The sequence below is a fragment of the Mirounga leonina genome, unplaced genomic scaffold (assembly GCF_011800145.1).
Source record: "Mirounga leonina isolate KUSES-001 unplaced genomic scaffold, KU_Mleo_1.0 Mir_128, whole genome shotgun sequence".
NCBI classification, from domain to species: Eukaryota; Metazoa; Chordata; class Mammalia; order Carnivora; family Phocidae; genus Mirounga; species Mirounga leonina.
Window position 1 is genome coordinate 14,443,897 of NW_023270320.1, and position 13,449 is coordinate 14,457,345.

Below are 13,449 nucleotides of genomic sequence, written 5' to 3' on the forward strand. Positions count from 1 at the left end.
CTATCTATCTATCTATCTATCTATCTATCTATCTATCTATCTATCTATCCTTTGCCAGAACACATTTCTATCCTCATCTCTCTTTAAAAATAGACTAAACTTCTAACAGTTTTAGATTTATAGCAAAACTGGAAGGTACAGAGATTTGCCATATACACCCTGTCCCCACACGTGTGGCCTCCCCCATTGTCAGCATCCCCCACCAGAGTGGCACATTTGTTAGCGGGTGAAGCTGCATTGACACAAACCTAACCACCCAAAGTCCATAGTTTACATCGGGTTCACTCTTGGGTGCTGTTCATTCCATGGGTTTGGACAACTGTATAATGACATGTGTCCACCATCACAATATCCTAGAGTATTTTCATCGCTCTAAAAATCTAATGTGCTCCACCTATCTATCCCTCTCTTCCCACCTAGCCCCTGGCATTCGCGATCTTTCCACTGTCTCCATAGTTTTGCCTTTCCCAGAATGTCATATAGTTGGAATCACACAGTGTGTAGTCTTTTCAGATTGGTTTCTTTCACTTAGTAATCGGCATTCAAGTTTCCTCCATGTCTTTTCATGGCTTGGTCGCACATGTCTTTTTAGAGCTGAATAATATCCCATTGTCTGGATGTGTCGCAGCTTACCTGTTTACCTGCTGACGGACATCTTGGTTGCTTTTGAGTTTGTGCAGTTACGAGTAAAGCTGCTATAAACATCTGTGTGCAGGTTTTTGTGTGGACACAGTTTTCAACTCCTTTGGGTAAATACCAAGGAGTACAATTGCTGGATTGTACAGTTATGAGCACATAAGTAACTTGCCAAACTCTTTGAAAGCGGCTGTCCTGTTTTGCACTCCCCACCCAGCAACGAAGGAGAGTTCCTATTGCTCCGCATCCGCACCAGCATTTGGGATTTTGGCCATTCTAACAGGTGTGTAACGCTTTCTCATTGTTATTTTAGTTTGCATTCACCTCATCACCACAGATGTTCTGTGAACATCTTTTCATATGCTTGCTTGTTTCTCTTCTCCGGTGAGGTGTCTGTTCAGACCTTTGGCCTATGTTTTACTCGGCTTGCTCGATTTCTTAATACTGGGCTTTTTGTTTGTTGTTGTTGTTGTTGTTTTTTTAAAAGATTTTATTTATTTGACAGAGAGACACAGCGAGAGAGGGAACACAAGCAGGGGGAGGGGGAGAGGGAGAAGCAGGCTCCTCGCTGAGCACGGAGCCCAATGTGGGGCTCGATCCCAGGACCCCAGGACCATGATCTGAGCCAAAGGCAGACTCTTAATGACTGAGCCACCCAGGTGCCCCTTAATACTGGGTTTTTAAGAACTCTGTATATTTTGGATAGCAGTACTTTATCAGATGTGTCTTTTCTTCCAGACTGTGGCTTGTCTTCTCATCTTTCCACAGTGTCTTTCACAGAAATTTTTTGATTTTAATGAAGTTTAGCCTATCAGTTTTCTTTCTTTTGTGGATCATGCCTTTGGTGTTGAATTTTAAAAAGTCACTGTGAAAGACTCTGCCAAAAACTGTTAGAATAAATGAATTCAGTAAAGTCACGGGATACAAAATTAGAATACAGAAAGCGGCTGCATTTCTATACCCGAATAAAGAACTATCAGAAAGAGGTATTTAAAAGACAATCTATAATTTCTGTTTTCTAACACCGGCAATAACCACAGGGAAAACCCGAGTCTAACGGCATTTAGAATCTGATCTTCCCACGAGACATTGACGATATAAAACCATGTAGAAGAGTCACTGCTCTGGGGTTTTCATGCCCGTTTAAACATGGAAACTTGAAAACTTCAGATGCAGTCAGGTTTGGTGCCTAGCAATAGGTGCCAAAGTCTATATTGGAAAGAATTCTGGGACATAAATTATTTAAATTGTTTCACCTCTTTGAGTCTGTTTCTTTATCTGTAAAATGGGGATTAAAATTCCTACTTTGTGGGATGTTGGGATTATTAAGGACAATGAGTACCTGGTTCATCATCATGTTTCAGGAATTCTCCGCCTCTAGGGCCCGCAGTTCTTGATCCCGCTGCTTCGAAGAATGAAGAGGTAGACCAGATGAAGAGTGGTGGGCAGCAAAGCAAAGTTTATTGAGCAAGAGTATAAAGCTCCCACAGAGGGAGGGTGCCCGAGAGGGTTGCCCCCAGAGTTTCTAAGTTTAGGGGTTTTTATGAGCTCTTTTGCGGAACTTTCTTAAGCAATCAGGGTGTGCTGAGTCGTGTCAAACTGGGCTTTGGTCACATATCTGTCTACCTATTAGGTTAATGTCCACGTGTGGATGGTCTTTTCTGCTGATATTGGGGGGCTTATGTCTTAACCACTCCTTGCCTGTGATAGTGACAAATACTTTGTGGTTCATTGCCTTATTTTAGGACATTTTGCAGAAGTCTTTCTGCAAAGGCTGCAAAGCAGAATGCTAGTGCGGTCCTAAGCTGCAAAACTGGATGTTAGTGCTGTTTTATTTTAGCTGTCCTGACTCCCATCTTTTCTTGTTGGGGACAAGGCCTGACTACCTAAATGTCCAACTCACTCCTAACAGTAAGGACTCAGTGATAGGTATTGTTATTTGTAGGGTTATTAGCATGCTTTCAAGTACTTAATTCTGTCTCCTTGTGACTCTGACACTCCCTCTGGCAAAGAAGTTATGGATGAAATTCTAGCTCCCGATTTGCTACCTAATGAGTCACTAGGCCCAGAGAAAGGAGAATGGAAGAAAAGGAAACAACATTCTTCATGGTAGGAGCCAGGTGCTGTGCATGAGGGAGGTCTTGTGCTGGGAACGGAGGAGGCACGGAGTCCGTGCAGGGCCTCCGAGCTGCCCTGGGAGCCAGCCACGCCCCTTCATTTCAGAGCGATTTCTATTTTTTAACAAATTTTTATTTATGTAGAGCTATTTCTGGAAGGAGCCCGTGCCTCTCCTGCTGTACTTGGCTAACTGCCCTGCGAGCCGAGAGGTGCGGATAAGGCACTGCGGGCACAGATCTCAGTAGGAAGAGGAGAGGACAGTCGGTGTTTGGATTCTGACAGTTGCAGGTCAGTCGTGTTAAGGTTGCTCGGGCTGAAATGAACAGGGAAATGAAGACACTTCAGAGCTGACTGCTATCCAGACACCGTATACTTTAAAAATGTTTTTATTGACTATTAAACAGTTACAAGGACTGTTAGACATTTAGCCAAAGCACAATTACAGGTTAAATATAATCATAAAGATGTCTTAAATAGAAACCCACCACGCAGGCAGGTGAAGTTCCTTGACACCCTCTTTTGGAAAGCAGAGGGCGAGGGAAAAAAGGTCTTCCATTCCACGTGAAAGACAGTGACGACTAGAAGGATTTACATGCTGTGAGCGATTTCCCATGACCAAATTGACAGGGTTGCCAGATTTAGTAAAACAAAATAAAACGAAGCAAAAAGCCAGGATGCTCAGTTAAATTTGAATTTCAGATAAATAACGAATAACTTTTTTTCTTACCATTAATATATGCCAAAAAATGCATGAAACATACTTAAGCTAACAAATTATTTATCCAAAATTCAAATGTAACTGGGTGTCTTGTATTTTATCTGGCAATCCTACAAACAGACAAATGCAAAAAAGCAAAGGGAGGGGATTGGAACCCCCTGCCACTGGTGGGTCACACCAAGACTAAAAATAAAAACAACATCGATAATGAACCAAAGAGTCACTACGATGGTTACTCACACAGACCAACATCACAATGGGAAAATACAATTACCACTCCAAATGCTGTCGCCAGGAAACATTCTAGATTTCCTCAAAGCTGGTTTTGTAAATGTTTTTCAGAAACCTTGTTGATAAAAGTACCTTTTCAGTTTGTAGTTATCAAAGACAAATACAATTACCACAAAGACCAATGAGCTTGAAACAATGGAAGCAGAAGCAGGTATTATATGCACATGAAGAGTTTAAGTATTTTGTGTAATGAATACAATGGTTATAGGGTCAAGGTCATCTTCTAGGTCGAGGCTCTTAGCCTCAAAGATTTTGGTTCCGTTTTCACTGTTGTGTTTTCTGGCTTCTCATCCTGAACCTTGGGGAGGGGCATGGGAGTGTGTGTGAGACACCCCACTACCAGAGTTTAACTGCATTTCTTCGCAAACACTCTGAATCAACAAAGGGTTTTCAGGGCTGCCTGCAGAAATGTGGAGACAGGTAAAAAGTAGCAAAACAATCTGTATCATGGAGCATTAGAAATCTGTTTGAAAAGATGAGTGGGTGGGTGTGAAAAGCGTAGAGCAGAATAGAAAACATGAATGAAGGAAGAGTCCAAATGCAATCATCCGGGCGGTGTGAATGTTATTTCAAAGGAGGCAGGGCCCTCTGGCAGATGTATAAAATTGGTTACATCACGAGCGGGTTTGGTCTTAGAGGGTATAAAATCTGGAGCTTCCTACTGCCCTTCACTCAGAGCCACGGTTTGTAATTTAAAATGATTAAAAAACAGGTTGGGCGACACTGAGATCCCACGTGGTATCTTCATGAGATGCTGCTGTGTCCCCCCCGCCCCCATAACACTGACTAGGTTTGGAAATCTTGCTAGCATTTCTTTAAACCAGAATATCTGGTAGCTGAGGAATTTCAGACAGAGAAATCGGATGAGATTGATTAGATCCGCTCCTTGGTATGTAAGGGAGCATTACTTATGAAACAAGACCCTCATCAAATCAGCTTCACGGGTGTGACCTACGTGGAGACGCACCCGACTCACTGACACCTTTCAAACACTAAGAAATGGAATTACAACTTTTTATTTATTAGGCTATAAAAGGTTAAAAAGTTTCTGCCATAGTTAAGGCTTTCTTAAGAAGAAATATTTAATTGTCTATTAATTTCAGAATGCACAAGGTATCTGAAGACGCCTTACTTTTTAGGGTGGTTTTTTGAAAAAGCATTTCCTAGTCATATGCTAGAAGTGTCCAACCAAAGCTGAAATATTATCTTCACAATTAACTTTCTTTATATTTTTCTGTCACTGATTTGACATCGGACAAGTTTCAGTTTAGTCTTTTCAATGAAATTTCTGACACATGAAACCCTATCTTAATGTCAGTTTTGAGTGTTCCCTGAATGACTAAAGTCTATAGCTCTATGGAAGATAACTGCCCAACAAAAATCACAGCAAGAAGGCTGCTTATCACACGTTACCGTACAAGTGGGTTCTGGCCACAATGGAGGCAAGGTGCTTGGAAACACACCCCATTTCTGTTTGCAAGGCTGTTTGTGGGAACCCGAAGAGCGCATGCGTTTAGAAAGGGGGGCAGTGAGTGATGGCCAATACCCCTTGTGTAGCTGGTGGATGTACTGAAATAAAGAAAAACTGAGGCGACTTATTGCATTTTACTGCTCTTCGAGCGCACACCAAAGTGTTATTTTTTGTATAAAGACTATAATAACAGAGTATTAGTCTATATTACTTTATTTGCCCTCTTCAGGCATTTCTCTGTATATATCAATGCACTTTGCTATTTTGAGAGCAAAGGGAAATTAGTCTAGCTGCTGACATCAAGGTCAAGGATCACAAGGACGCTGTCAGGAAAACATCCTAATATTATTTATTCTATTTATGTTATGGAAAGCTAGAAATTCCAAATTCCAAGAAAGAAAAGGTAAATAAGAATCCTGGTTGTACTGCTGTCATTTTTGCATAGAAGTAAAACTCTGGTTTCCATGCTGTCATTTGTTAGCAAATTGGCAGAATCTTCAGAGCAGAGTACATGAGGCCTAATCCGGTTCTGGTTGTGATATGGAAACAGAGGTACAGTCTCCTTCTGCAAGACTCAAGATGAAGAAAGGAGGAAAATGACTGGGGTCAAAGGTAACCACTGGAGCTAATTATAATTCCAGACTAGCAACCTGGGGAAAAGGGAAGGAGGCCAAGTACATGGAGAAAGCATCCAGCCCAGAGCACTGAACTTACGCTTAATTTATGACTCAAGAACCCAGGTGGCAATACCCAGTACACGGGAACCATCAGGTCTCGAGGATTTGATTTTAGAACTGCAAGAAAGCTGGTGGAGGTGTCCAGGTTCTCTCTCCATTTGGTTTGGGAAACACACGGGCCATTTCAGGGGAGGCCCTATTGGAACTCCTCAACTTGCTAGTGCTCCTATATAGTGCATATACAAGAAACTAAATGGATTTGGGCCTAAGTTAATGCCATGCTTTTATATTCCAAAGGGTTTTTCACACTGTTATAGATGGAAGTTCCAAATGTAATCAACTTTTGCTAACTTGCGGGCACTCATGATGACCTTTGGTTTTCAAGTTTTGAAAAAATGTATTTGGCTCCTGTGAAATATCAATTAACCCATTCTCTTTAGCAGATGAATAATATATACACATTCTTTCAATAACTACTATACACTCGAATCATTACAAGACAAGAAGCACTGCAAATGTCTTCCTTACACAGTACCTTTACTCGGCACCCAGAACATCAGACACGTAACATTGGCAGTTTAAATACTGAACCACAGTTTAACTTCTCAAGTGTAAGGCTGAAGTTTAAAACATCCATTAATCTAGTTAGTATGATGGAAACAACATATAACCACAGTCGAATAGTGGCTTATCTGCTATAAAGCTTTGATATCTATCCCATAGTCACCCTTTTACTGAACTAAAAATCACAGCTGTGTTTACTGTTTTAAACTATAGCTAAAAGTGGGGAGGCGAGTAATATACACCTTCACAGCTACTGAAAACTATACAGATGCCATTCCTTCAACCCATTGTTACACACAGCAAAAAAAGAAGGGAAGGAGAAAAAAAAAAGCCCTCTTAACAAATATGAAACTCCGAAGCTTCGTATGGAATTCTAGTGCTATTAAACAAGTAGCCAAGACACAAACACCCAGCTTGGGTCACTAAAACTTCAATAGAAGCAACAACTGAGGCTAATTCTTGATTTCATGTTGAGGACCCATGCAAGATTCTGCTATAAAACTCAAACTAGCTCCCGATGCCTAGTTCTAGCGTTGGACTCAAGCCAAAAAGAAAGTTAAATGTCTATTTTAAGAGCCTATTCCAGAATTTTTGCATGTCACCATTTTGTTTTCCTTTAGGAGATTAAATGAGGTCATGGCTTCGTCAGCCTGCATTAAAACACAAATTAGTTTTCGGAACTTTTAAGTTGAAAGGGCAAGTTTGCATCACACTGTTTTTCCTTTTTTTTTTTTTTTTTTAACCGCATTTATGTCACTTTTGCTTCAAAGCTGAGCAGGTGCACAGCATGTCAAAGCAAACAAATTAATGCAGTCAATGTGCTGCTCAGTTAAGGTGCAAAGGGCAAGTGTGAGAGGTGTAACGGATCATCTTTTACAAGCGTCAGTGTGCACTGGGCAAATGATTAAAACACGCAAAACAAAGTAGGAATTTCCTGAAGAAACAGTATTTCTCCACCTTCCTTTACAAAAATAACTGAAAGAGCTTTGGTTTCAGTTTTTGTTCTCCTTGTCTGTTAAGAAGTTTGAAGAAACGGTTCGAAAATGTAGTGCCGGGACCTACAGAAACTATTTGAAACCCCTCACTCCAAATAAACCCCAAACCTGGAGTAAACACAAAAGTTCTTGCATATCTACTTACTAAAGAGGATTTGAATCCTAGCTTTCTAAACTGGAGAAACAATAAAGATTATTGTGATTCTAATGAAGTACAATAATTCCGCCGAATTTGGCAATAAGGCAGCTAATGTTGGGGGGCGACTACCCGGTGGTTGGGCTGAAGTGAAGAGAAGTACTTTCTGAGCAGGCCCTGACATCCTTTCCTGCTGTGGTCTCAGGGAACCACACGCTCCCTGCTCGTCTCAGCGCTGCTCCCCCGCCAGGCCTCCCCCCGTGTTGTGGTTTTTCCTGAGCACCGGAAACATCACTCCAACCTTTCCCTGGCCGTGCTCTCCTGGGGTCTCCTGGGGTCTCCGGCACCGTCCTGAATTGAATGCCCCCGGGGCAGGCTGCGATCCGGAGGAGCAAGGGGCCCTCAGCGGCTTGGGCTTCTCTGAACTTGGGAGCTCCTCAGTCAGGTTGACCTTTGTGCCTTTCCCTGCCAAGACTGGCCAATTCATAAAAGGAAACTAAAGCGTGATGTTTTTCCTTCCCGTCCCAATTTACAATGGTAAGAAGTATGGATACAAAAGAAATCCAAGTGGAAAAAAAAGGGAAACTAAGTCTTGCTCAGCCAGAAGCTTGGGTTGAATTGCTAATGATTTTAGTCTGTGTGACTTTGTGCAAAATATCCTTGAGAAGGTTCCGGCTCATTTTCAAAGTAAACAAACAAATGAAAAGAAAAAAAGAAAAAAAAGACAATGATGCATGTTTAGAAAAAATTAAAAATGAGCCTATCATATGTGTACATTTGTTACATACACATGCCATATAGAACAAAGCAAATGTAGTGTGTGAAGTATGAAATTTGGGAAAGTATTGGTTGTGGTTTTTTCTTTTTCTTTTTTTTCCATTTCCAAGCCTAGATCAAAGCAATCTTGTTTTAGAAATGGACAGTTGCAACGCAAATGAGCCTGAGATATGGTGAAAGGCCGCCCCTGTAAACATTTCCTCAAAGAGAACAGTAGCAGTTGAGTATGTATCAGTTACTCATACTCTATTCATCACTATAGCAATGCTTTATAAAAGACAGCTTCTTTCTAGGCTGTCAGAGATTTACGGAATATTGATTTTGTTGGAAACGATCCACTGTAATCCAGTCCCAAGTTGAAATCCGATGTGGCCTTTCCCCGTGGGCGTTCACTAGGTCTTCTGCTCGGCGGCTGTGGCGCTTTGTGCCGGAGCTTCCGGCTTCATGATCTGGTACGTGATGAGATACTCTGGGTATGCCTGCAGAGGGCCGGAAGAAAAACACATCACTCCTTTGGCAGGTACAGTATTCAGTGGAAGTCTCAGAGGCCGTTGATCCTCACCGATATTCTACACACACCCAAGAGCCTGCGAAGGCCAGCCAATTAATAGGTGCCTAAACAACACACACATGCAAGATACACCTATATCTTGCAGAGAAACATGTCTAGACCCCATAATCTAGAGAACTGTTGTAATGTTATTTCCACTCTGAGCACTCTAAAGTACTGCGTTCATCCTTCATGCACATGCTGTTAAAGGCAGGAGAAAATCTCTCTCTTTTCCACCTCACCTGACTCAGTGCTGTCACATAGCATATATTTAAATAGAAGTCTGTTAAGTGAGGAGCAATTTGGCTGAACCGATTTTAAATTAATTACTCCCAAATATGACTCACTGAGCTAGAAGGAGGAAGGGTGAGGCTTGTTGAGTCACCAGTTAACTTAGAGGGAACAGTTTGGAGATCATTTTTAAAAGGTGACTAATAAAAGGCAACTTTCACAGGTAACATAATGGTTCAGATTGAGACTCTCCACCCCATTTGTTCTCTTTCTCTTTAGCCTCTTTTTCTTGCAGTATGTAAAATGAAAGGCTCTGTGTTTGGAATGGAAAGAATATTTCTTAGAGGAAGTCACTACCAAGACAACTGGGTGGGGGGCAAAAAAAACCCCAAAACAACAAAAACCCTTAAAACCATGTACACTGTAGAAGAATTCTTCAACCCTAAATATAACATAATGATACAACTAGATGCAGTATTTCAGAGTGCTCTGTGGCTGGAAACTTGTATGCTTTGGTGAGGTAAGTGTTTTGGGGCCCAAAAATACTTTGCTGAATGCTGACTTACAAATTACTTGCATATAGATATGGAGTAAGATAATAAAAAGTAATAAAGGATAAAAAAACTAGACTTTAAAAAGATACATGAACGTCTATGTTCACTGCAGCATTATTTACAGTAGCCAAGACAGAAGCAACCTAAGTGTCCATCGATAGATGAATGGATAAAGAAGATGTGATGTGTGTGTGTGTATATATATATACACACACACACAATGGAATATTACTCAGCCATTAAAAAAAGATCTTGCCATTTGTGACAATGTGGATGGCCTCAGAGGGTATCTGCTAAGTGAAGTGAGTCAGACAGAGAAAGACAAATACCATGATTTCACTTATATATGGAATCCACAAAATAAAATAAATACAACAAAATACTAGTAAACCGAATCCAACAATACATTTAAAAAGTCATTCATCACCATCAAGTGGGAATTACTCCTGGGTTGCAAGGGTGGTTCAATATTTGTAAACCAATCAACATGATACATCACATCAGTAAGAGAAAGGATAAAAACCATATGATCATTTCAATAGATGCGGAAAAATCATTTGACAAAGTATAACATCCATTCATGATAAAAACTCTCAACAAAGTAGGTTTAGAGGGAATATACCTCAACACAGGTTTGGCATAGTAAGAATCCAGTATGTGTAAGTTATTACTATTAACATTATTATTATGATCCATTAAAGATAAGTCCCTCCTAAGGGGTGTCTCAGCAAGAATAAAAAGTACAAAAAGTGTAATTATACATTATAATGTTATGTTGATATAATACTTTAATATAATACCTATCATTCATATTCCAATGTTCTCAGTCGATTTAATTATGTTTCTCTTCCAATACCAGGTCCAACTGGGGGGCAGGACCTTAAGTTAGTTGTCCTGTCTCTTGGGTTTCATTTAATCTGGAAAGTTTTTAAAGCCTTTCTCTGTCTTATTATATTGACATTTCTGGAGAATCCAGTCTTCCCACATTTTTTTTAATAGAACAGTCCTCACTTTGATTAGACCAAGGTTATGCATTCTTGGCTGGCATACTGCATAGACAATGTTGTGCCCTTCTCAGAATATCATATCTGAGGCACACTCTATTTCTATCTGTCCCTTATTGATGATGTTAATTTTGATCATCTGGTCAAGGCATTGCCCCTTCTCCAATGTATAATTACTGTTTTCTCCTCCTTTGTAGTTAATAAGACCATGCAAATATCCTTTTTTAAATCAAAATTATCTCCTAGATCTAGCATCCACTTATGATTCTTGTCACAATGGTCCCAAGATGATGATTTTCCAAATCTAGTACTCCCTCCACATCTACTCATCTGCCCTTGGCTTTCTACTATAAGCAAAAGCCTTCCTTAACCCTTCCTTTATTTCTTTATCTATTTGTTATCACTATAGAATCATGAACTCCTATTTTTTCCAGCGGTTTAAAATTTATTACTGTATTTATTTTGGTGTTCAAACTGTTCCAGATTTGGCCAGTGGGAGCCCCTTCCTGCTGGCTCTGTGTCCTTGTGACATGCCCTCCCCCCTCCCCACTTTTTTTGAGTACTTCATTACTTTCAGGATGTTCCAGGCTCACCTTGTTCCTATTCTGCTTCAGTCCTGGAATTAGCTGTTTCTCCAAAGAGCCTGGGTTCCTTTTGGTGGGGAATGGTATTAGAGACCAAGATCTAGGTCTAGGTGTGCTCACTGCTATTAGGGTGTCCTTGCTTTCAGGAGACAGTGCTAAGAAATATATGCACGTCTATGCTCATATACATACATGGGCCTACATCTACTCTTATACACATACCTTTATACACATATATTTACAAGTGCACAAACATACATACATATATTAGAAACGATGAGGTCCTATCAATACCTCTAATTTCAGTCCATCTCTACAGTCATTCTTACCATCCCCTCATTGCAGATTTGTATGTCCCTTCTTCCACCATGAGAATCCCAGCTCCCGAATCAAACATCAACACATTTACTCATTTGCTCAATCCTACAATACACGTGAAGGAGTTCCATTGCTTTGCCCAAGCACCACAATCAACACATCTACTAAATGAAGTTCAGGATTCGTGTGCCTTTCCTACGGCTACTCCATACCTTACCTGGCCCAGGACTGATGGCATATAAAATATTGTTTTCATATGTTACTTGTACTTAATTAATTCCTGCTTTCTCCTTTCCTGCCCCCCCCCCCCCCGCCAAGTTCTCCATCAGAGTAGTTAAGGTATCCACTTGAAATTCAATTAAGTTCAGACAAACTGATCTTTGTTTTTAGATAAATCGATAGGCATTTAGCAGTACTATGAGAGTTTAGGGCTGGGTTGAAAAAGGATAGAAAGTTTTCCTGCTTGTTGACAATTTTACTTGGGAGCCTCAAGCAGTGGGCAGAAATTTAACACACTACAGCTTTACAACTCAGACAGCTATTGTTCTGTGTTAAGTGCCATGATCAGAAATACAGAGATTCAACTTACGTGACCAGCCTGTGGTGAGTACAGCCATAAAGAAAATTCCTTCCTTAATCGGAAGCTACTCTTTGCTCTCTGCACTGACATGTTTAGTAGCTCAGTTATGCTGATTTGATGCGTATCATACCTGCTCGCCTCTGTAGATGACATATTCAGCATATGCCAGCCCATTCACACTTGGTCTCCCAATCACTGAGTGATGTCCTGGAGGGGCATGAGCCATTTTCATGGTGCTGAACTGCAGAAAGGATTTTCCAAGGGTCACTCTACAGAAAAGCATTTGCCTAAAGAAAAAAGGAAAGCAATGCTTTGAACGAAGTATTAAATCTTAGAGTGATAGAACTGTTAGGTTTCTTGATTTTCTAAAAAGTAGTTAATCCTTCAAGCTTATTTAAAATGTCACTTTTGAATTTGAGTAGGAATGGGATGGGATGGGCTTTGATATCCCGATTTACCATAAACGGCAGGCTCAATAGGTACAGTAGTTTGGTGTGATTACAGAATCCGTGACAGAAAATACCTGGCAAGTTCTGACTAGTGGGAGAAGAGAAATCCTAGCAAAAACTGAGTTCTTATGAGGATGAACGGGGAGAGACGGAAGCAAATACAGAGACGGCAGCGGCATCTGAAATCAAGATGGGGGTTTACTCATTACGAAGAAGTAAAAACCAGGATACAATAAGTGATAATAAAAGCGGATCACATACAAAAACGCTTAGCTTAACTGTACGGCTGGAAATCATCTTACGTGGGTGAAACACCAACTGGGGAAGATGTTAACTATTACAGAGGACAAGAGATGCTGATCGGGAAGAAAGTGCATTATATAAACTAGGGATTGAGAAACGATGGCCTATGGGTGAACACTAGTCTGCCACCTGGTTTTGTAAATAAAATTTTATTGGAATGCAGCCACACATTCGTTCATGTGTCTTCTGTGGCTGCTTTTGCACTACAAGGGCCAAGGTCAGTCACTGTGACAGGGTGGCCTGCAAAGCCTAAGATATTTCTTATGTGGCCCTTTAAAATCAAAGTTTGCAATCCTTTAATATAAACTACAAACATTTTAACTATTCAGTGAGATTGATCATACTGTTAAATGTGTAAAATAGTTATTATTCAAATAGTTTGTTTTTAGTAATAGAGTATGATCTTTGCATTATAACTAATCAGAGATACTATTTTGAGTCAAAATTGTGCCAGACCCAGTATAATTGGGTCCTGCCTGGGCTGGCTTTTTTA

General features: G+C 40.5%; 1 protein-coding gene across 1 annotated transcript in view; it reads right to left on the reverse strand.

The window, feature by feature from the left end:
* Positions 1 to 3,124: 3,124 nt before the first annotated feature.
* The window catches only part of TNKS (tankyrase), a 202,092-nt gene continuing 191,767 nt past the window's right edge, over positions 3,125 to 13,449 (reverse strand). The window contains 2 exon segments of the mRNA XM_035004108.1: positions 3,125 to 8,862; positions 12,335 to 12,491. Of these exon segments, the coding sequence (XP_034859999.1) occupies positions 8,776 to 8,862; positions 12,335 to 12,491 (244 nt within the window). The 3' untranslated portion in view covers positions 3,125 to 8,775.